This window comes from Gallinula chloropus (assembly GCF_964237585.1).
Source record: "Gallinula chloropus genome assembly, chromosome: 13".
In the NCBI taxonomy this organism is placed as follows: domain Eukaryota; kingdom Metazoa; phylum Chordata; class Aves; order Gruiformes; family Rallidae; genus Gallinula; species Gallinula chloropus.
In genome coordinates this window covers 20,163,108-20,187,084 of record NC_140098.1, presented here as the reverse complement: position 1 = coordinate 20,187,084, position 23,977 = coordinate 20,163,108, and the positions used below count along the sequence as shown (strand labels likewise).

General features: G+C 43.8%; 1 protein-coding gene across 1 annotated transcript in view; it reads left to right on the top strand.

Annotated features, from left to right (window-relative positions):
• PHAF1 (phagophore assembly factor 1) overlaps window positions 1-23,977 on the top strand; it is a 33,039-nt gene that overhangs the window by 2,372 nt on the left and 6,690 nt on the right. The window contains exons 2-10 of the mRNA XM_084269876.1: window positions 2,549-2,631; window positions 6,331-6,414; window positions 10,912-10,955; window positions 11,218-11,297; window positions 15,836-15,930; window positions 18,814-18,911; window positions 20,567-20,679; window positions 22,653-22,786; window positions 23,352-23,435. Of these exons, the coding sequence (XP_084126002.1) occupies window positions 2,549-2,631; window positions 6,331-6,414; window positions 10,912-10,955; window positions 11,218-11,297; window positions 15,836-15,930; window positions 18,814-18,911; window positions 20,567-20,679; window positions 22,653-22,786; window positions 23,352-23,435 (815 nt within the window). The remainder of the gene's footprint in view (window positions 1-2,548; window positions 2,632-6,330; window positions 6,415-10,911; window positions 10,956-11,217; window positions 11,298-15,835; window positions 15,931-18,813; window positions 18,912-20,566; window positions 20,680-22,652; window positions 22,787-23,351; window positions 23,436-23,977) is intronic.

Genomic DNA, 23,977 nt, shown 5'->3' with positions numbered 1-23,977 from the left:
TTTGTTTCTCTACCCGCCCTCCCCTTTAAGACACAGAGCCTTAGCATAGGCGAGCTCTTCAAGTCGTGGTGCTCTTGACCAGCCTGTGTGAGAGGGGTGTCTTGTGCCGCTTGTTCCACTCCAGCGTTTAGCAGAGGGGAATATTCTGTGGTAGGGGGTCCCAGCGTTGATCTCTGCGGGCGTTTCTTTGCTGTGGCTCTTTTCAGTTGACAGTCTGCTGTGTTGGGAACCATGTCTGCTTCCCATTCCCCTGACTGGTGAGCAGGATAAAAAGTTAATTCGTTGTTTTCCGCACTGACTGTGAAGGCTGATGAGTGGTGATGGGGAGGGGAGTGGGTTTGTGTGTGTGTGCCTGAGAAGGCGAACCAGCTCCTTTACTTCTCCTGTGGTGCTCGGCTGATGGGGGGGCAAAGGCAGGACCCCAGCTCCTCCATGCGTTCTGTAAGCTGCTCTAGGAGAACTTCCCTTGCCCATCACCGTCTCGCCAGGCAGTTGCGTGGTGAAATCAGCTTGCTTCTCGGTAGCTGAAAACCAAACGGAGTCAGTCCCTGTCCATTTGCTCGCAGCTTGAGAAAGCTCTGAGTAAGAGAGTCACATGCACCATCTGTTTGCTCACTTACCGGCCCGAGATTGCATCAGTTTACATCGGACTACAAACTGAACTTGGTGTTTACAGGCATTTTTTTTAACTGCGTGCTTTGTTACTGAGACCTTGCCGGCTTCTGACACGGAGTGTCAGCGTATAGATTCTGCCAGCCCGTTTGCTGGCTTTGCCTGAGCCTTTGCCACTTGTTTGAGGGGTTTTTTTCATGGTCTTGCAAGCCTCCTAGAAATACTGACCTTGCAAATGGGTTTTATACTTTTTAATCACACTTACACTGGGTTTTCTGACTCCAGCTTTTACTAGGTTAATGAATGTGAAACTCTTAGAGCAGTGTCTTTGGTCTTAGCTTCTTGCTCTTCGTGATCCTGTTCTATTTTGAAAATGTTATCTAATACATAATAACTGTCTCTCTAAAACTCAGCTGCTTTAGGCTACAAGGCAACTGCTATTTCCTAGATAATAGGAAATGGTGCTGCTTTATTGTGTGGCTCTGCGTTTTAATTTTATTACCGTTATTAAAATAATAACTGTTCTTTTTGATCTCATATCATCTTCTGGTGTATAATGTCTAGCTGAAAAAAAACACCAAACCAGAAATTGCTTCCAAATGCAGTGGCTGTTTCTGTGACACCGTTCATGGTGTTTACAAATGGAATCACTGTGGTTCTGGTCTATAAGCCTGTTGTGCCAAAACTTGACTTGCAATGTGGAGGAGTCTTAATGTAAGGGTGTGATGAGCATGTCATTAAGGGAAAATAGTAATTTTTAGCGTTACAGTAGCATTATGTGAGGGCAGTACCTGTGGTGGGGGATGGTGTACATGCTGTGGAATGGGATGCAAGCTCTGAGTTTGAGAGGCATAGCTGAATGCCTGAGCTGTTCCCTAAATAAAAGTCCTGCAGTGAGTTTTCCCTAATCAAGGCAACTTTCTTGATGTTTATGGACTAGAAGATGAACGGGGCAAGCGATGTAAAGTGTCAGATAACTAATCTAAATTGACTTGCAGCAATTAGTAAGGAAATAAAACTTCATAATTATGAGCTCATAACCTCCCTTCATAAATGCCTGCTTTGAATCCAGGAGCACGATCGCCTTTCATTTGGAAAGGCAACAAAGGTTTGAAGTGTGATAAAGGATGAAATGGTGTGGTGCCGCTCTTTCTGCGGGATCAGCTGTTTCATTCCACTCTGAAAAATTTATAGCTGCAAAGATAAGATATGCACTGAACAGAAAATGAAAACCCACAGCCTAGCACATAAAATAACCCCTCCCACTTTGAAATTGCATTAGAGGGCGAGTGACTATTGAGTGTATTACTTAGTGGTACCAGATTGTTCAGTGTGTTTGTCTTGTCTGTAAACGGAGAAGATAAAAGGTCCCTCCTTGACACAAACGTGGCCTCTTGGATCAAAGGAGAATTGGTGCTCTGTTTTGGTATCCAGTGCTCCGTTTTGGTATCCATGTCTGTCTTGTCCAACTAATGGGTACTTTGTGAAGCTTGATGAAGGGTGTGCCATAAAACGCGGTCCAGGAACCCATCGTGTGTGGGTAGAAGGGCTCTGGGCTGCTCTAGCAGAGTTGGTATGGACTGTTTCATCAGTTACCAGATTGTTGGCCCCAAAAGGCAGAAAACTTTGTGCGTTGGTTGTAGACAGAGCTGTGCTTTTTCTACCTGAACTTTGTGGTTTAAGTTTGTGGCTAGAGACACTTTTTCTTTCTTACATGCCTAACAAACCGGTAGGCAAACACGGGCTCTTCCATTTCATAAAAGCCCCACCAGCCAGGGCCGTGCTGACACTGTGAGTGGGGCAGGCTTGTTTGCTGATCACATACCTGCTGGGACGCACTGTTTGCTGACGATGGCTCTGTTGCCTCACCTGCAGCTCTTCTCTTACAAACCTCTGTTAGCCTGTCTCCAAACTGAATACCTGTTTCTCTTCACAGGAATGCCGTTGGCTCAGGCTGTAGCGATTCTTCAGAAGCACTGTCGCATTATCAAAAACGTCCAGGTTCTCTACAGTGAGCAGGTGAGTAGTGCCTGGTCTGGCCAGGCCATTCACCTTGTGGTGTCTCCAAATTGAGATGTTAAGGGCTTTAACAGTACTGTGTCCTGAAGGATGGATGTGTTGTGTGAATCACAGAGCTGCTTGAAACTGAGTTACGCCCAATTACTGCCACCGCATCAGAGGTGTTAGCTGATCTAACAGTTTCACCTCAAGTGTAATAATCCTCAGTGCAGCAATTTAACAGGTAGCAGCTTTGTGTGCAGTGGTGGGGTAGTATTGTTTTTCCTTTGACAGTGAAATGTTCTGTAATCAGCTGCATAATTTAATTCTAGTCTTTTTCTGTGGTTGTTGTCAAGCATTGCAGTGTTTATCAAGTACTCAGTTGCTCATTACTTTCTGCTTTCGTGTTTTGGTTCAGTGGTGGTGAACCCCCCAAAAAGGCTCCTGCACGCTCTCTCTGGTGCCACAGTTTTGTCATGTGGAAAGGGGATGCAGCAATTTCAACCACCCATAGATGTTTTAATAGTTCTTCTTAACTGAGCTTGTAGTTCCCGATACAGACAGAAAGGGGAGCAGAAGTGAAATGTTTCTTGCAGATCAAGTAAAATGCATTATATGCCCACCTGTACTTTGAAGGAAGTGGAAGAGGAGACAGGGCAGAGGAGGACTGTGACTCTCTGAATGTGAAGTGCGTGTTAGTAGGAAGATGATATTCCTGTGTTGTAGATTACAGATCAGGAAAAAGCCTGCTAGAGTGTCAGTGTGTATCAGAACGCTGATCGAGGCCTCGCGCCTTCGCAGTGAACGCTGAGTGGCTGAGACTCAAGCTTGGCTCTAGCCTTTACTGTGGGATATTTACTTCACCTAATTAAATGAATTATCATTTTTGCTTCACGTTATGTAGGTTTATGGGGTTTAGGATGGCTGAGGTGCAGATTTAAGATCTAGCTCCTTGTACTTGGTGCATGGGAGCATCCATCGGGCAGTGAGTGTGTTTCCTGGCTTTTAGATGCTTTGGAGCTTTAGGGATTTTTTTTCTACTACGGTGCATTCCAGAATTATTTCTAGGTTTGTTGAGATTCCCATTCCTCACAGGCTGTGGAATCACAGAAGGATTAGGTGTCCAGTGCTAGGAAGCAGGTACCCTGCTGCTTGCCTCTCTGCACCTCTTGAAAGCTGTGTTGGGATAACTATGCCCACTGAACTTTCATTCTACCTGTGTATGGGAGTGGTTAGGGTTTTTCTCCCCAAACTGTAACAAATGTAGATACACTTTTAACACTTGCATAGTCCAACAGACTAGTAGTTCTCAACTTTCTAGAATAGTCGTGCTGATACTTTTTTTTTTCCTGTATGTTATTCTGATTCAGTGCCTGATATCAGTGGGATGTTTGTTTCCATGTGACTGTCTGGCTGTATCCTCACCCTCGCACGGAGCATCACACACTTCAGCAGCAGCTGAGCACAAAGAGCTGCTCCTGCAGTTCTTGAAAGATGCAAAGCTTTAAATAAACTTTGCCACGCACGACTTTTTATCTAGTTAGATTATATTTGAACAGCCTTTGTGTCTTTCCTCTTGGCTTTCCAAAAGAATGCCTTTGAGCATAGTGATCGAATATCATTTAAAGTTGTTGAATCTAAACCACTGAATTTCTGAGCCTGGAACTCCAGCAGTGAGTATTTCCTTTCAAAAATTTATATGGCTATTAAATGTGATTAGATCTGCCCACGGCACCCTTTTTAACTGCACATAAATAGGACACCCAAACTGTGCCAGGAAGGCTTGATGAGCCTTCCTCTCTGACTACAGAGTCACAACTCCTTTTTGGTCAGTGTAAGTGGGGTGCTTAATCGCCTTTGTGTGTTTGCCTACGCCTCTCCCTCTGTATTTGTTTCTGTGGGATTGTTTGGTGACTTTTATCCTGCAGCTTTCTGTAGGTTAGCAGTGTCACTGCACATCTGGGTCACTTCCTTCAGGAAGGACTCTCCTGTTGCTGCGTGGCATCATCTTTCTTACTTGAGGTTCTACTTTGTGCATTAGAAGTCATGTGAACTAAATCTGTGCCCTTGAATCTCTTCTTCTATGGGAAGATATGCCATCAGAGCTGAAGCTCTCTGCTATGCTAATTATCAAGCTTCTCCTTAAGTGTTTGTTGTTTTTTATTTTCCACCCACTCAGAAGTACTTGGAAGGCTGTCATTAATTTTGGAATAACCTTAAAAAAAATTCTGCTTAGAAGCCAGGGAATTGCAGAGCACATCCCATATCAGACCAACTCTGGCATATTGAAATACAAGATGACACGTGGGGTTTTTTGTGCTATCTGTAGCCTTTCTAAGCTACCTTTGTAAGGGATGTAAAAAGACCCAAGTTTGCCAGTGAAGTATTGATGCTGTGGTGCAGGTGCTGTGAAGGTTTCATTTAGGGGACAGCTCATGTGCCAGATCTTCACTGGTCTTCAAGAAGGATGAACTCAAACTGAACCTGCTTCTGGAAAAGCTGCCTGAGTAGTCACGGGGAACCGGGAAACAGGGATTGAACACCACATGGGTTTTTTTGACCTGACAATATGAATTCTACAATCTGATCACTTAAATGTGGGGTTTGGGAAGGGGTGGGAGATGCAGGTGAGAATACACAGAAAGAATCCAGGCTGGAAGGCAGTGCTGACCGGAGAATGAAGAGGTGAGTAGATTTAGGATGAAAATTAAGACTTTAGTCAGTCAAAACACAGACCACCTCCAGCTGGAGCAAAGGGGAGAGTAACAGTTTTTAAGACAGCATATGCTTAAGGCATAGAAAGGGCTATGTGGTGTGGCTGCCCACATTGGAAGCCTATATGTGCCCCAGATGTCCCATCCCCATTCTGTCTTTTGCTAGATGCCTGCTTAGGGTGCTCCTAGGGCATGAATAACACTGTCTGTGTGTCATTCAGCCTTTTCTTCTCCTCTGAGGAGGCAGTTGGGGAGGGTAGAGCTTTTTGAAGCACGTGTGCTTTAGTTGGTATGTGATCAAAAGGCCAGTGGACTGTGTGTGTGTGGATTGTTCCCATCCAGGAGCGAGCAGCTTCCAGGGCAGGCTGACATGGCGTGCAGCCTGTACCGACACCGGTGAAGCCGGTGGAATGTCTCCTGTTGACTCCAGCAGACTGCAAATTAAGCCTTTAGTTGTTATGATTCACAGTAACTAAGGAAACCTAAACTCACAACGTACAAGCCTCAAGCCTTCCCTTTGAGGCCTGAAAAAGACTGTGACACACTCTGATTCCTGAAGTGGAAAGCCCTCTTGCCATCTCGTCAAGCATACACTTGTTTCTGGTGGGAGACTTGGTGCAATGGGCTGTTATTTTTGTGCACCATGGGTGGGACAGACTGTCCCCATGTGATGTCTCTGCTGATAAACTCAGAATGTTAATTTTCAAGGGGATGTTGGGTTGGGTTGGTTTTTTCTTTTCTCCCCCCACTATCAAGTGTAACGGACAGCTAACCCTTTGGGAGTTCTTGTGGGTGCAGATCTCACACAGGCTCTTCCATTGCTTTCCATGAGGAAACTGAAGGGGTTAAGAGGTCTGTCCAGATGTGGGTTCGTTAGGCTTATTTGCTTGTTTTCTGAGACAGTTTTGTTTTGCCAGAGTAGCTGATTTATACAACGATCTATATCTGAACAATGAAGCTTTGCAATTAAAAGTCTTAACAGCTTGGTTTTGTTTTTGTTTTGCAGTCACCTCTTAGCCATGACCTCATCCTTAACCTGACTCAGGATGGAATCAAACTGCTGTTTGATGCTTTCAATCAGAGACTTAAGGTAATCAAACACCCTTCCCACAGACAAAGCTTCGTGATGTATCAGCAATTAACAGTGCATAAGTACATGGTGGTCTTTTGGACATTGAACTTGGTCTGTGTAGTGCTCCTTTGTGATAATGAACTGCGTTTCTTTGGTTTAGAGGTCTTCCTAAGTCATTGTTTATAGGACTGAGACACTTGAACATTGTACTGGGGACTGTCAGAGCGCCACATGAGTGTGGTGGCCCGGTGTGGGCTCACGTGCCCCTCTGGTCTCAAGTCGTGGCAGAAGCTGCAAGAGGCTGTTACTGAAGCTAAGCCTTGGATTTGAAATCGGCTCATCAGTTAATGCAAACCAGACAGTGTTGGTTTCTGCCCAGGTTGTTCTCTTATTTGTGCTGTCATTATATTTTTGAGAGTAAACTTCCCTCCTCCTATTCTTAGTTTTCGGTAGAGTTCGGTTCACCGAGTACTTGTGTGGCTGTGAGTGTGTGATTTTCTCTCCAAAAACCACATTCAGGCCTGTTGGGAGCAGCTGTCTCCTGCACTGACCTCAGTTTGTTCTGGATGAGATTTTATTGTTGTGATCAAAGTTCCCAGCCCAGCGGTTGTACTTTGGTGCTGTTGGGTGACCGAGTGTTGATCTGCCTCTGTCGCTAGGATGATGAGTGTGGTTAAGATGCAAAACGAAGGTCAGGCTGGTCACTCACCTCCTGTGGCATTTCCGATTGTAAAAAAGCCTGTTAGAGAAGTGGTGTGTTTGATCCCTACAGATGGGTGACACTGGGACTGTAGAGATGGGACTGGATCAGTACAGAGGTTTGAAATTTGCAAAGTTTGGGCTGTTGGATTGGAATGGGCTGCCCAGGGAGGTGGTGGAGTCTCCATCCCTGGAGGTATCTAGCACAGAGTTAGATGTCGTGTCAAGGGATGTGGTTTAGTAGTGGATGTCAGGTTATGGTGATGGTCTGACTTGATAATCTAAAGAGTCCCTTAGAACCAAGACAATTCTGTGATGTGAGATACTTAGGGGAGCTCTTTTGGCAGGACCAGCTGGGCTGAACAATTTGTCACTGTGGTTCTCACCTGGGGACTTAAATTCCTCTGTGACCTCAGTGTTGATTAGGCTACCTGGGTGAGAGCGTACAGCTCTAACTGCCTTGCTATGAGTGGAGTTAAATGTGATGCTAAAAAATGGACTGCTGACCCTTTAGGCAAGTCTGGGGAAGCTCCATCCACACTTCCAAGGGTTGGAACAGTGGGAAGTTCCCCTCGCTCATGTCTCCAATAAAGCCAGTGGCAGAGCAGCGCTCTGAGAGACGTCAGCTTCATGCTTGATCCCAAAAGTGACTGTCAGAGCGTAGCAGTGAGCCAGCAGCTGAAACTCAAGCTCCTCATATACTTTAAATTTATATGTATATAAATTATAATTTGCTTTGAATAGCAACCCAAGTTAGTAGTCCTTGCAAGTACTTATTTCTCTAGTAGTAATGTGTAACAGCATGTACACTGGTATTCTTCTCTCTTAAAATCTCTTGGCTTTTTCCACCATCTATTAACTACAGAAATACGCGTTTTGAAGAGCAGTTTTTAGTTCAAATTGAGCTCACATGAGGGGCAAGTGAGCGTGCTTTAGCCAGACTTCAGTTTGTAATTGCATTATGGTAGTTTCTGTTTGTGAAGTCATTCTGCAATTATGGGGTTGTTATTTTTGTCAAGATTTAGAACTTAATTACTCAGTTTGCATGCGTGTATTTACAGTTTTTAAGAGACTGTCTTGAAAAATGTCTTTCAGAGGGATCTTTACCAGTGTAAGCTGCCCCTGCTGTATGGAATGTTTCCTAAATATATTTAGTTCTTGAGGAGACTGAACTCAAAACTGTGTCAAGTGCATTGCTTGCTTAGTGTTTTGAAGTGCTGTAACTGGGGTCTCCCATGTCTCTTTGCCTCTGTTTTTTGAGGAACTGGCATAGAACAACAGGTGTTGAGGTGACAAAAAACTACACAAGAGCTTTTCTTCTCACCCTCTTCCAGAATGTGTTTTAAAATTTTTTTTTAAAGGAAGGATAGAAAACCCAAACTCTTCTAGTAAGTGTTTTTAGGTTTGTATAAAAAAAAGAAAACCCCACCCTAAAAACACTTATCAGAAGAGTTTGGGTGTTTTGTGTTTGTTTGGGTTTTTTTTTTTTAATAGAAGAAACAAACCCTTCTGCTATGTTGTGGTTCAGTGCTGTAGTTTGTTTTGACTATGAAGAGTCAAGTTGTGTAAATGCATACAGTGCTGTGAAATCTTCTTTAACTGTTGAGAAAGCTTTCTAGAAGAAATTCTGTGGGACCAGCTCAGAAGTGAGCAACGGGATCTCTTCAAGAACAGTGTAGGTGTAGGATAAGCAGCGCCTGTTTTTAAGATGGTGTGACTGTGTTTTCAGTGTTGCTCAGCAGCAAACCTGGAAAAGTCAGGATGCTTTTTTTTTTTTCCCCTCTTTGTGTGCTTGTCTTTAATACATACTCACTACGAGATTTTGTTGTGGAAAAGAGATTGAAACACAGGCTACTGACGTGGAAAGTCTTGACACACCCAAAGAAGCTGGTGCAGGAATAAAGCTATAGCAATATTCCTAAAAAAAGCCTCCCTCTCTTTTTCCAGGGAGGGAAAGGTCTGTGTGTGGTTTCTATTCTCTTTCAGTAGCTGAAGCACTTCAGGAGACGTTGCTAGTGTGAAAGGGTAGATTTGAGCAGGTTCTGAAAACCCTGCCCTGAATTTAGCAACAGGGTCTCTGCCACATGCTCCTCCTGAGGTGGGGAAGGAGATTTCACGGCGCTGGTCTGTTATTGCTGGCTGGCAGATAACAGGCTGCTTCTATGAGGTTAACTCAGTAGTAACTGTCAAAACAGTGAGTATGACAGAAGATCAGGTGTTACTCATTTGAGCCAACTGCCTTCTGGCTGCATAGTAAACCCATTGCTGAACAGTCCTTGGTCATCTTGGTTTTGTTCCTCTGCACATGGAAAGAATCCCGCTCACCCTCCTGTCAGCATCGCTTTGGCAGTTGGAAAAAGACATCCTTTCCTAGTGCTGTGGGCTGCTGCAGGGTTTCTGAGATAGGTTGTCCTTCCTGACTTCTCTGAGATCTCTTGTCTACCTTCAAGTTCTGGTAAATTGCGCTTGTTTCTTCCTCTGCTGTTAGAAAAGAAATGGTGATGTGAACAGATCTGTGTGAATCCTGGGGAGGGGGCTGATGGCAAATCGGGGCCTTTTGGCTGCTGTCAGGGTGTCTGTCTTCCAGGTTCATGCAAGGTGCTGTTACCTGCTGCTCGTTTTTCGTTTGACTCTTCCTTTTGTCTTGTGCTTCAGCAAAACTCCAGGAAAGGGCCCGATGCTCTCTGGTAGTTGCTTCAAAACTAGATCTGTGCATGGGGCAGCTTTCTCTTTTTCAGAAACGTGTTCTGGAAGGATGGAAGAGATGATGTGTAGTGTCACTAAAAAAAATGGGAAATCATTCCTAGCTTTTCCTAACAACAGCCTCTGTTTTTAACAAGGAGACCGTCAGTCTGCCTTTCAATTAAAATAGTGGATAACTGGGTTTTTCCCAGCAATGAGAAGTATATTTTTAAAGAAAAACTTGTTTGTTGCTCTCTGTTGGTTCAGCCAGGATGATCTTTGTTACTTGCTTTGTGCAGTACTCGTATCCTGGAATATGTGGGCTTCCCGAGCAAGCAGAGTGCTTCAGAGAACTCCTCCAACTTTGGAGTCAGCAGTGTACCATTTAGTCTTGATTTTTTTTTTCTTTGAATTTTATTTTTATAAAGTGGTTTAAGTATTGCCATTTGCTTTATTTAGGGTTATTTGCCCGGGCATCTCCCAAAACCAAGACTTCCTTCTTAGCTGGTGACATTTTTAAGCTTTAAAGCCACATTTGGCAGCAAGCTCCCAGGGGAACTCTGCTTTATTCTCTAACTGAATAGTAAGTCCTTTCTAAGCCTGCCAGTGACTTGTTGGAGGATTAGTGAAAGCAATAAAAAGTGATTTACCTTTTCTTTACACCGGTTACCATGTGGTCTACCTATTTTCCTTTTCCTGCTGACACAGGAACACCTATGCAGGGTGGAAGAAGGTTGTGTTTGACCACAGTTACTTGCAAAAAAAAAAATGGTCTGCTTGAAGCCAGGTCTAGCCTCAAGACTAGCCTTTGCTGTTGCTTGTTCTTGGACTTGTTTAAGAGTTTAATCTTTGCAGAAGTCAAGATGCTGATGTATTAGTGAAGAGATTACTTTCTGCAGGTCAGTGCTGATTTAAAGGGGACCAAAGCCATGGTGGTTCTTCAGTGCTTGTTTCAGACATGCAGTTGCTTGGTCGGCTGTTGGAGCTTCGGTTCTGTTGATGTGACGTCCTGGCAGAGGCCCGTTGGGGAGGGTAGTGAGCAGCACTAGCTGGTCTTGACTTTTGATGAGAATCTGCCTCTGTAATGATTCACAAATGCTTTAAGTGTGGTAATGTGTGTTTCCTGTGTTTCAGGTGATTGAAGTTTATGACTTGACAAAGGTGAAATTAAAATATTGGTAAGTGATTTCAGACTTCTCATGATTTCTTGCTTACAGCAACTTGTTTCTCATTTGTTGGGAAAAAAGCCACAAGTTAACTGTCCAAAAAGAACATAGCTAATTGTCCTTTCTTGACTATAGGACCTGGTTAAATTGCCAGTTTACTCTTTCCTTCAGTCTTCGAGTTTTCTTCCAATTTAAATGTGGTATTGCCATTACTAAATGTGCCTGTCATCTGTTCAGTATTTCTAAGGCAGAGTAATTCTGTTTTCTTTTTCAGTGGTGTCCATTTTAACTCTCAGGCAATTGCTCCAACCATAGAACAAATTGATCAGTCCTTTGGAGCAACACATCCAGGAGGTAAGCCAAAGCATTTCTGAGAATCAGACGCATCCCTAGATTGACAGACTTCATTCTAGGAAGTCTCTCCTGTACATCTGTCTGTGAAATGTGTAGGCATTTCTGTTGCCAAATGATCTGAAGCTGTATTCCAGGTGGTTGTGTTTCTTATGGCTGGGACATCCCATAAAATGTACTGTAAGGTCAGTTGTGACTTTCTCTGAGTGAAATAGTGAGGAGGAGTCTCATTGGCACAGAATGGTGTGTGCAGGCAGCATTAATGGTCTGGTTTGAGCTGCCAGTACCAGAAAATCACGAGCTGCTGCTTTGATGCTGTTGTTTTTACACGGTTCTTATGTGTGGTCAGCTCTTGAGTGTCCTCAGGGATTAAGTATCTCATGAGCATCCAGAGGTCAGCTCAGATCTCTGTGCAGAGTCAGCCAGTGTGCTCAGGCTCTGTGCTCAGAGAACGTGGTTACACACCTGCTAGGACAGGATGGAGTCTGAGCTGACGTGCACCTCCCTGCATCTCCTTCCTGTTGCTGGGAGGACTGGGGTGGTGTGAAGCCAGCCTATGTGCGGTGTGGCCAGAGTAAGTTGAATTAACCAGGCTGAGCCCACTTTGACTCTTGCACAGTTCCATGTCTGTTCAACACCTCTCTAGCAGGAAAAATACTACCCTTAAGCTCCTTGTTTACATATGAAAATGGAGAGGTTATTTCAGGGGTTTGTTAGGTGATGGAAATAAACCAGTGGCGAGACTTTGAAGAGGATCTTTATAATTAAACTGCTCAGGAACCTTCAAGAAATGGAACCTTCAAGAAACGGAGCCACAAACTGGAGTAACAAGGACGAGGATTAACTCCATGTAGGCAAGATACCCTTTTTAGAGCATCACTTTCTATTTTTAGTTTAACCCAGTCTGTTTGCAGGAGTCAGGCTGATCCCAAGCAGGCTGGTGTTCTTGGTGATTGATGGTGATTGCTTATCCAGTCTCTGTCCCTGTTCTCTGCAGACAATCTCCTGTGCATTACAGAGCAGGATTTATTAACTGTGGAGTGTTGTGTGGCTGGAGCTGTACCGCTGTGTGGATTCTTGTAGTGGATGAATATCAGATTGAGATAAATGAAGCTCGGAGGATTTTTAGCCCCAGGGACCAGAATCAGCTTTTTTAAACTTCGCTTTGGTCATGATCTTAACATTTCCTCCAGGCAGAAACTCTGAGAGATCTATGGTTAGACCTGTTATGGAAATAGTATGTTCAAGAGCTTAGGTGAATTCAGGAGGAGTGAAAGGGGTCCCAGATCCTTGGCAGTTCATCATTTTTACTTGTTCTGTGACAGTGGTTTATTTGCAGACTCTGAGAGGTGAGGTGCTTGCAAAACTGGGGTATTATGAAACACAAAAATGTACACCCAGCTGTGGGCTATGATAAGAACAGTGTGCTGCTTTGCTACCTAAAACTGTCTGCAGGCACTAAAGTACATAGCTTGGCACGGCACATCTGTGTGCTGAGTTTGCCAGATCTCATGCATCGAGCTTGTTCAGTTAAGCAGCCTTGCACACTTGCTTCATCTGATGATAGTTTTTCATAACGTCCTTTCATCCAGTGACACATAGATAAGGAAATGCATTGAAGTGTTGGCTGTGACTACCATTTCACTACTGCATTTGCTTTTATTCGGTTTCCTTGCTGGAAATTCAGTATCTTCCATTAACAGCCTCTTGAGCAGAAGGAAAGGCTCTATATTAAGCTGCCTGTCATAAACGTTTTGAACACCATGCGATGCGAGCATTAGGTAACTCTTCTTTGTGTTTTCTGAAGCAGAAAAGGCAAAAAACCAGACTAGTTTTCAGCCTGTGGGAGGGGATGATGATGGTGTTTTCGCTGCCATCAGAAATTTGAGCTAGCTGGGGTGGAAAGCGAGTCCTCCTCCTTCATGTGACAGAAGTACCGAATGCCAGCTTTCATGAATGAAAGTGTGACATAACCACCCCTTTCCTTCTCTGTACCAATGCTCCTCCAACCCCCCACTGCAAGCCCTTTAAACAACAGAAGGCTTTTATCTCTGTGCCTTACCTCCACCAGCTGTTCAAAGAAAATGTCATCTATCAGTTAAAACCAAGGTGATTGCAGAGGAATTTTCCTGCAGCAGGACACAGTGATAGTTTCAAAACACATTTCAAAAGGTTAGCAATGGGTTTGTGTCGAAACCGACCTGCAGTGAGCAGTTTTGGTTTTGCCAGAGCTGTGGTTTTAAAAATGAAGAGTCATCAGGAAAATTGCAACCAGCTTCGTTACTTTTTGGCTAGTGCTTGTTTGAAACCTCGTAGCATCTTTGTCATGGGGCTGATGGAAATATGAGCCCTGTGGAGGTAATGGCTTCATCCAAACCAAGATTTTAGCCCACATTTCCATGATTCTTTGACCTGACCTCCTGCTGGGAAGCCCTTGTTCTTGCCAGTGGTTCTGTTGAAATCACATCCTGTTCTGAGTCCTCCTGGATGGGGCTGTTTGCCGAAGGCGTTCAGCGTGGGTAAGGGCTGGGGGACTGAACCGAAGTCAGAAGGTGCAGAACACTGAAACTCCTTCTCTCCTGCAACAGAGACCTTGCAGGGACAGGGGAATCCCATCTTCTAGCTCAGTAACTCCCAGGGACTTCAGAGGTTGCCTAAGCTCCCCAGAGGCGCCAGGAAAGTCTTGTGCTTGGTACCAGGAAGACTTGACTTTTGGATCTGCCTCAGGATGGTGTCTCTGCAGCCTTGCTGGTGGCACTGGCTCTGTCCCACCCTGCTCTACAGAAGCATTTCCCAGCTGGTCATACTCTGCTTTCCTGGAAGGCAAAATCTCTCCCTTCCCCTCACCCAGAGCTCAGCAGTCTTTCTGCTTCCATCAGCGATCTTTGAACAGCATTATTCTGCAGGGTACCCATGTAGTAAATTAAAAAAGGGTATAAATGTTTGCCTTGTTCAGTCATGTGGTTGTGACATACAGTCTTGTAGGAGACAGGAGGGAGCTTCCTATGGATAAAAACATTCCTTGCCCTTTAAGCCTAAGCATCAACAAACATTGCAGGGGATGGGAACTGATGCGATTTGTATAATCAGATACCACACTTGGCATGACTAGGGGAAAAATGCTTCTCCAGCTGGCTGTGGGCTTTGGAAAAGATGCTTCATAGTTGATCACATGAGAGAGATTTGTGTAATTTTCCTGCAGATCAAAACATTTCCCTCTCCCCACACGTATTCCTTTGAGTGACAAGCAGGGAAAATGCTCTTAACCAGCACGTTCTGCAGAAAAGGCAAATGATGACTTTTGAAAGCTTAATGCTTATTGCTCAACTATTATTTTTCTATCCTGGGCGGTCTGGCATTGTCCACGTATCTTGTGACATGTCTCTCAAGTTGAACCTTTGAAAAGGCACTTTGTGGGGAGGAAAAGAAAAACAAAATATGTATTTATATGCATTTTCTCTCGGTGCTATGTCATTTTAAGTATAAAACTGCAAGAAAACAAGGGAACATTGAACTGCTTTTCTTTGGTAAAGTGGAAGAAAGCAGCTTCTCTCTTAGGAGTGTTTCTTTGTTGGTTTTTGCCTCTGCTGCTTTCAAGCTGTTTTGCGAATGAACCAGATTCTGTGTGTCAGAAGAACACTCTGTTCCCCCTGCAGCAGCTCCCAGGCGCAGGTTGAAGTTTGGTAGCATCAATCCCAAGCTTCCAGCCTCCTGGGATTGCTTTTAAACTTTCCACAGCCTCACAAAACAGTCTGTCTTGCTAGGATTAAGTACTGGGGTGGCTTTTATTGCTGTTTATAGCTGATGTTGTGCAGTTCATTGCAATAAATTGGGACATCCCACGATGTGATGACAGCTGGAAGTCTCTGCGTGCTGTAATTTATCGTTGCTCTCTGTAGAAGCTACTTTCAGTGGTCTTTGTGATAATATTTTTAATTACTGTTGCAAATGACCTAGGACCTGTGTGTGGCTGAAGTATTTCCTTCTCCTGCAGTATTACTCAGGAACACCAGTAGCTGTAATGGGTGTGCAAGTGGATACTCCTCTCGGGAAGGAGAGGTGGAAGTGGCAGGGACGTACCTGTGAGCTCCCATCGGGATTGTGCTTCCTGCTGGTGTGAAATACAGAATTTATCCACGTTCAGGGCACCTTTATCTCCAAGACTTTCTGGTTAATACGCAAAGCACTTGTAACAGGGACAATAAATGTAATTGTTTTGTGCTAATAGTAGCTGTTTAAACTACTTTAGGGATATTAAGGTGTAATTGATTGTGTCATATTGTATAATTGTATCATTAGGGATAGGTTAGTGCTTGCAGGCTTACACAGGCAACTCTGACTCTAATGAATCCAAGGTTTCTCTTATTGCTGTGCTTCAACTGCAATGAATTAAAAGGAAAACTATTACAGTCCTGTGTGAGTTCCTCCTGCATCCTGAGATGTAGTAAATACACTGAGCTGACAAAAGTGCTGTGCGATGTGAACCGGAGCATTCTTGGTTTATTTTGGTAACTCTGTTTTTACTTTCTTTTCCCTTTTAGTGTATAATTCAGCTGAGCAACTCTTTCACCTCAATTTCCGAGGACTGTCGTTTTCTTTTCAGTTAGACTCCTGGACTGAAACCCCGAAGTACGAGGTCAGCAAATCCCTCTCAGTTAATGGGTAGGCTTTTTGCCTCCACAGTACTTGCAAAATATCACCTACAGCATGTCTTGCCTGCAAGCAAAAGAAACCAGTCATTTGGAAGGAATTTAACTCCTTGGTTGTCCTCTGACTCTTGCTATGTAATCGTTTCAAAGTTCAAAAATGTTCTTCCTTTTAGCAAAAGGTGTATGCTTACAGGTTTTACTTGCATCATGAGCTGGGACTAGCAATTCTCCTGTGGAAGGAGTCTTCTAAAAATATGAGCGCTCTCTATGCAAATACGTAAATATTAAGCAATCTGCTGGAAGGCTGATCTTTTATCAGATATTTTTGAATCTCATCAAAGCGATTATGCAACTAAACTAGGGTAGAGTTCATAAAATATGTTTTCATCTTAAGTGTCCTTCAGTATGAGTGCTTTTAGGAAGCCAATTGATTGAGCTTTATGCGTGATGCCTGTTTGCATATTCACCAGATATTGAGATGAATAATTGAAGGTATCTCTCTGCTCTCTGAAATCTTTGGAGATCGCTGTCTATACTGGAAACAAGAGCAGGATTTCCATTTAGGCTAACAAAAATGTACATGTAACTTGCTTTGTGTCAGGATGGAAACACTCTCAGTTGGATTATCGAGGCATATCAGTTAAAAGGCCTGCATGCTATATGATACTAAAATAAAAAGGAGCATATAAAGAGGCAAAAGAAAGGGGGAGAAATGAACCAACGTGGCAACCCTCCTTTATGCCACAGCCTGGTACTTGTGTTTTGACATTGGAGGCAACAGGGGTAGCTGAGGAAGTTGCTGCTTGGGGGTAGTGGAGGTCAGTTGGGCTTCAGAAATACTGGAAGGTAAATAGAAACCTAATAAGCCAAACAGAAGGAATGTCCCAACAAAGAGGAGTTGCTTCTCATGCGAGAGTTTGCAGGGTGTTTATGAATGATAGCCAAGCTGCTAAGAGTCAGTTGTTACACTGAAGATCTGAAAAACCATAGAATCGTAGAATGGTCTGGGTTGGTAGGGACCCCAAGGATCAGAGAGCTCCAACCCCCTGCCACAGGCAGGGCCACCAACCTCCAGTCCTGGAGCTACATAAGGTTGCCCAGGGCCCCATCCAACCTGGCCTTGAACACCCCCCAGGGACGTTAAAAGATGTTAAAATAAAATGTCTAGAATCAGTTTTAGCCATTGCATCTCTGCATCTTGTTTTGGTGTGTTTTTGTTAACTAAAAACATGAGTAGGGATAGTTACAGATGGGGTGGTGCAGATGTGCTTTGAGCGAGGCATCGTGTGGTTCTTGAGGGTGACTCAGTCCTTCACAGCTCCCAGAACAGTGGGGAAAGGATTTTGCATTCCCAGTGTTTTGGCCAGTTGTTCAGATCATGTTAGTAAAGCCTTTGCACGGGGTGAAAGGCAACATTCTCCCTAGGGTTGTAAATAGGTAGAAATAGATAGGTTAGAATATAAAACTGGTAACAAAGTGTTGGTGAGGGGTGTGTGAAACCCCATGAACACCGTTTCTGTGAAGGAGAGAGGTGTGTATGGCACAGGTGCTTCCATAGTGCTAGAGCAGGCTTCTATGTTAGAAAGCAGTCTGAAGCCTCACTGCTTCAGGCTGTGTTTAGAGGTAGTTGTGTTCCAGGCACAATCCAGAAGGAGGATGGAAATCAGGGCCTTGCCAGAGGTCCTGATTTTTGGCTGCACCTCAAGTGCTGTATCCAGTTCTGGGTCCCTCACTACAAGAAGGACATAAAGGTCCTTGAGCGTGTTCAGAGAAGGTGGGGAAGGGGCTGGAGGGCAAATCTTATGAGGACCAGCTGAGGGAGCTGGGGATGTTTAGCCTTGAAAAGAGGTGGCTGAGGGGAGACCTTATCACTGCCTGTAATTGCCTGGAAGGAAGTTGTAGAGCAGTGGGTGACGGTCTCTTCAGCCAAGTGACAGGACATAGGACAAGGGGAAATGGCCTTAATCTGCACCAGAACAGGTTCAGATTAGATATTAGGAAAAATTTCTTAATGGAAAGAGTTGCTGGGATGTGGAACAGGCTGCCCAGGGAGGAGGTTGAGTCACCATCCCTGGAGGTGTTTAAAAGATGGGTAGATGAGGTACTTAGAGATGTGGGTTAGTAGAGGCCAGTAACGGTTGAACTCAGTGATCTTAAAGGTCTTTTCCAGCCTAGTCATTCTGTGATTCTTTTAATGCCAGGGAAGTGGATTGACAGTGCTGAAGAAAGGTCTTGTCATCTTCAAAGTTGAAAGAGGTGTGCTCTTACCACAATGAAAGAAAGACTCAGACTTCCTTAGCACACATTCTGTTTGATGAGAACACCCAAAACCCTCACCAAAACAGTATGTGTAAGAATGCAGCGATAAGGAGAGCAGAAAATTTAGTGAATGAGTTTCCATCAGATAAAAGTGTTTTACCAGCCAGCAAAAACATTAACAAGTGGAAATTAATGCAGTGGGAGGGGAGAAAAAGAATTTCTACACTTAAGATAGCCCATTTGTTAAGCTTAAGTACAGCGTATCGATACAAATACCTTTATATTCCCAATTGCTAGTGATCAACCCAATAAAACTGGAATTCTCAGCATGCCTAGGATTAATTGTCAGAGTAGTGCTACCTTTTGGTGGATAAACACACGGAGCTTTTCACTCCAGCTAGGGAATCTGGGAGAGATGGGATGTAAAGGAACACCTTCTAGAAGGGGGTTTTGTTCTTGGTGGTGGTGTCATCCCTCTCACCCCCCGCCATGTCTTTGGCTAGAGACTTCCCTGAATTGGTAACTGTGTATTGTATTTCTGATGTAATCTTTAACTTGGACCTGAAGTATCTGCTGTGTCATGTAACAAGGATAACTTTGTGTATCTGCAGCCTAACTTTGCCCATGGTCTGGCCTCTCTGCAAATTCCACATGGTGCGACTGTGAAACGTATGTACATCTACAACGGGAACAGTCTGCAGGATACCAAGTACGTACAGCTGCCTGTGCTCTGTGATCATTTTAGAATACACTACTTCTTCCTCATTTATTTAGGGCTTTGTGAATGCTGAATATAATTGTATACTTTTTTTTTAACTTCAGTTCGGTTCTTTTGTGAATTTGTTATTGTGCAGCTCACCTTTGGAGACCAACCTCTCACATTGCCATCATTCTCAGACCTTGCAATCAAACTTTGGCTTGCCTAATATTGCTATAAAATCAGCTTGGCTCAGCTGAAGTAGGCTAATTCAGTTGACCTGAAAATGAATTAATAAGTAAAGTGGAAACACAGCGAATCTAGTAAGAGATGCAGTTAGGGTATTGTCCCTCTCTCGTTTGTGTGCTAATGACCTCTCCCTAGGCAGCTCCAGCTTGGTATAGGGAGTTGTTTTGTAGTGTATTGGTATTGCAGATGTCATGGCAGGGTTCTACCAAGGGTCTTCAACTCTGGCACTATACAAAAGTAGCAACACTTGTATTGAAGCTAAAGCCATGTGTGTGATCTGTCACACATTCAATACATTTGTAACTGCCTCACCAAACCTATTTTACTGTTCTGAGGAAACTAATCTTCATGCCTGACTGCTAATGGAATAGGTGTATTTTGATAAGGTTTGGGTTTTCTGTGGTATCTCATTCTGTCTTCTATTAACCAGTAATTTATTGTAAACCATCTGGTGTTTTGCTTTCTCTGAAAGTGATGTTCCTGGGGTACCTTAATCGAGGAAAAATTGAAAGGACTTCTGTAAAGTTGTCCTTTTATCTTATAAATACCCAACCTGATAAGGTGGTAGCTCTTACAGAGGCAGTTGTGTGTTCGTGCCAGGAGAAGATCAAGGCATGTGGATTACTGCTCAGAAGGGGGGAGACCTTTGTTTGTGCAGACATTGTCTCCTAATTAGAATTAAGTGCACTTGAGGAAAGTAGTGTTTCCTGTGCCCATCAGTGGCGTGGGGGTCCTTAATGAGAGTACTAATTGCTGCATGGAGCTCCAAACCTGACTCTCAGCTCAAATCACACAGAGGAGAAATTCACCTAAGAGAAGTTAATTTTACAGAGCTAACTAACAACCCCACCCCCTGCCATTGAAAATACTTTTCTTGGGGCTGCTGTAATTTTCTCCAATGTTACTGTAATGGAATTAAAATGAGAACTGTCCCAGTAAAGCAGAACAAGTGTTTGTGGTCCACCTGCACAGGCTGAATTCACATTCTGGGCTAGGAGTACCATCCTAAAAACAGAGAGGGTATTGCAGAGCCAGCTTTTCTGCAGCATTTGGGTGATATGCCTAGTCCAGGGGGTAGGGGTATCTTTAAAAACCAAACAGCTTCAGCTTTCCCTGAGTGATTGCTGAGGTGATACATCCTCATAGGAGGTACACAGAGGCTAGATGCAGTTTCTGTTATTGCTGGAGTCTTTGAAACTTGCTGTTTGTTTCATTAACAGTAAAGCTCCTGTGTTTGAGTGCTGCCTTGGTGTTCCACTTCCCTTTTCCCCAGGCTTTCTGATCCTTGTGTTTCATACAACTTTTAGTTAAAACACAGCTTGGCCAAAATCCACGTGCTCTGTCCCAGTGAACTGGTACCAGCTTGTTGAGGGAACATTTGAAGGTTAATCCCCTGCATGTTGTGTGATCCGTTTCAGGGCTCCCTTGATGCCCCTCAGCTGTTTCCTTGGCAACGTGTACGCTGAGAACGTCGATGTTCTGCGAGATGGAACTGGACCCTCAGGTTTACGGCTTCGCCTACTCACTGCAGGTATTGGCGGCGCTCAGAGCATGGCACTGGTTGCTTCCCTCAGGAGGTGAGGGATAAGCCTCTGTACATGAAGCACAGGTTGTTTGTGATGGTTTTACAGCTGATTTCAAAGTGGTTTATAAATGTTATTTTGAACTGCTGAAAACAAAACCCAATAAAAACCCAGTGAAGGTGAATCTGCCTGCAGCTGCGTTTCCCTGGCCTGGAGACATCGCAGAGGACTGTAGCCCTGTCCTCTGTAGTTCCAGGTCCTTAGAGTCTGTTCACAGAAATGGAATTGCAGGGGTGTGTGTGTAGAATAAACTAATGCAAGTACCTCAGAGAAGAAATAAAAATAGAGCCCTCAAGAAACCTTCTGTGCACATGGTTCTCCTGAGAGTCCAGCGAGTTGTATAGGGTTGATATTTTTTGTGATTCATTCTGGAAAGCTTTTTAAACTGCCACCAAGAGACTCTGTCAGTGCTGCAGCCACATTGAATTCTGTTCCTTTTTTATTTGCTGTAGGAGGCAGCAGTGAAAGTGCCAGGGCTGGTGAATACCTGCTCCTTATGTGTGCTTTCAGAGGCTTAGAAATCAGGGAAGATGTGATAAATGCAAAGGAGCCTTGTTCAGTCCCCGTAACTTGAGACTTAACCATGCTTTTAAGAAAAAATAGAGATCTTTAACAATTTTCATTATCAGGCTTGGCTTGTGACCTCTTCTGGTTACAAGCTATGTGTATGTTGGGGAAACACTTGGAATATATTCCTAATATGCATAAGTTAAAAAAATAATAAAATTTAAGATGAAGAATAAAAAGTTATTCATATAAACAGGGCAGATGTTTTCAAATTACATTGCTTCTCTCTTTACAGAGGAAGATAACAGAGAGCTGCCTAGGACAGGGTGCTTGTATCCTCGTGTGCTAGGGAAGGAGTTAGCTATAGCATCGTGATAATGTAAATGATTTGGAAAAATGGGACACCTCTAAGGTAGAGTGCCAAGTTTAGTTAAAACTATATATATACAGCATGCTGTCAATGAATAAAATAGTTATTAAAATATATCACTAATGTTCAGGCTAAAACTTGCAGAGAGGCAGCCTGGATGTGTGCTCTTCTAGTCTTCCCAAAGATTGCAGAAGCTCTGTGGTGTGTATTGCACACCGTCCTAGCACAGGCTTCTCTGCAGGTGTGTCAGCCTGAAGTAACTCTTGCTTAAGAAATCAAAGACGATTCCATCAGATTTATTTTATTGGGCAACTGGCTACATAAATAATGCAGAGTGAGGAAAAGCCAAGTGCATATGTAGAGCACATCCTGTCTTGCAGTAACTGCTGCATGTGTATATGTGCATTCTCGTAAATGTAAGGTGCTGTGTTCCTGAGGGCAGATGGGTCACACACTACAAGATCTTTCCATGTCTTAACATCCAGTAACGTTTGCCAGGCATTCATCTACGTGCTGGCCATTCGGTAAGACCCAGTCTGGTATTGTTTGCATAGGAACTTACGTTCCATGGATTTAGTAAGCTATGAGAATCTCAAATAAAGAATGTATGTTTTCTGATACAGTTAATGCAGACAACGGGTTTAATTTCACAGACTTTTCTTACCTTAGAGGTAGATCTCTAACTGCTGAAGTAGAATATGTTAAGGACAGAAATCATTCCTGGTACTTGCTGCTGCTAACCAGCTGATTGAATTGAGACTCGCTAGGAAAATGACTCCTGTTCCTTTGAATGGCAAGGCACTGAGGACAGAGCATTGCTGAAGTTGGAGGTTAAGGTGGGGATCTGTGCTGCAGTCAGCACTCACATCACTTCGCTAAGAAGTACTTAAACTGGTGCACAATAAAGGGTTAAACTTAGTTTGGCAGCATTAGCTAAAGAACGCAGCTGGGTTGTGATAGAGGAATGCTAGGCTGCTGGTCTTGGTTTGCTGATGGATTCTGTGTTTGGGAAGGATGGATTTTGAGTTGTTTTCTGTTCCTCAGGTTGTGGCCCGGGTGTTTTAGCCGATGCCAAGATGCGGGTATTTGAGCGGTGCGTGTACTTCGGTGATTCGTGCCAGGATGTGCTGAGCACCCTGGGGTCTCCGCACAAAGTCTTCTACAAGTCCGAGGATAAGGTGAGAGAATCAATTTTGCCACAGGGCTTTTGTCCCTGTTCGGTGCTGTCTCTGTTTAATCACAGGGCCTGTGTTCAGCAAGGCCAGTGAAGTTTAAACGTAGCGTAGCATAGATAATGAATGCTTTGCTTGATATTTAATGCAGCAGGATGAACTGTTATATAACTTGATTTGAAAAAGCTTTTTTAAGCTAAACAGATGCAAATCTGTTCAAATTTTTTTGGGAAAAAAAAAGGCATCATTAATCACTGGATTAAAAATTGATAAAACAGGAGTGCTTTTGAAACCAAATGAGCCTTAGCAAGTGTCTGCTTACTGCTTTTAATTATATTTTATGTGAAATAACTTTGATGCTTGTACACACAGCAGCATATAGGTAAAACGTTTACTTAAGACAACTGAAAAAGCGAAGACATTGATGGGTCGTTGTGCTGCCAGTCCTGTTGTGAAGCGCAGTGTTTGAACACGGACTTCAAATGAGATGATGGAAGTGCCTTTGAATGTAGCGATGTTGTTAACAGTGCTCGTCTTTACTAATTACATCTGAAAAATGTGCTTCTTGCAGATGAAAATCCATTCGCCCTCGCCCCATAAGCAGGTCCCATCAAAGTGCAATGACTACTTCTTCAATTATTTCACGCTTGGAGTGGTGAGTGGCAAGATTCCATCACAAACACCTGTAAAGCTTTGATTGAGTTGCACAGAACTCCTTTGGAGTCCTTCCTTTCAGAAGGCTGAAGCCTGTGGGAAACGAGAGACTGCAGAACTCTCAGTCGCTGCTGTGGGGATCTCTGGATGTGAAGAACGGCACTGACTTTTCTCTAGTGCTTGCACGTGCAGTGGGTAATGCTTTATCAGCTCCACCAGTGCGTGGAGGGCTCTCTGTGCTTTTGAATTGAGGGGTTTCTCCCTCTGCCATGCCTGATGCCTAGGTACACTAGTTCCTGTTCCTGAAATCCATGCTCCTGTCCTGCAGAACCAAGATAGGTGTGTGTGTGCTGAGCTGTGGGATGTAGTTCAACCTCCACCTCCCTCCTCACAGCACTGGTGCTTTAGTTTACGTTACTGTAAATAATACATGGAAAAAGCAAGGGCCTCCTCAGAAAACTTGCCATCATTAGCAAATGAGACTGCAGATGTGATTGAGCACTGAGCAAAGCGTGCATTTACTTGAGTTTGCCAATAGTCTTG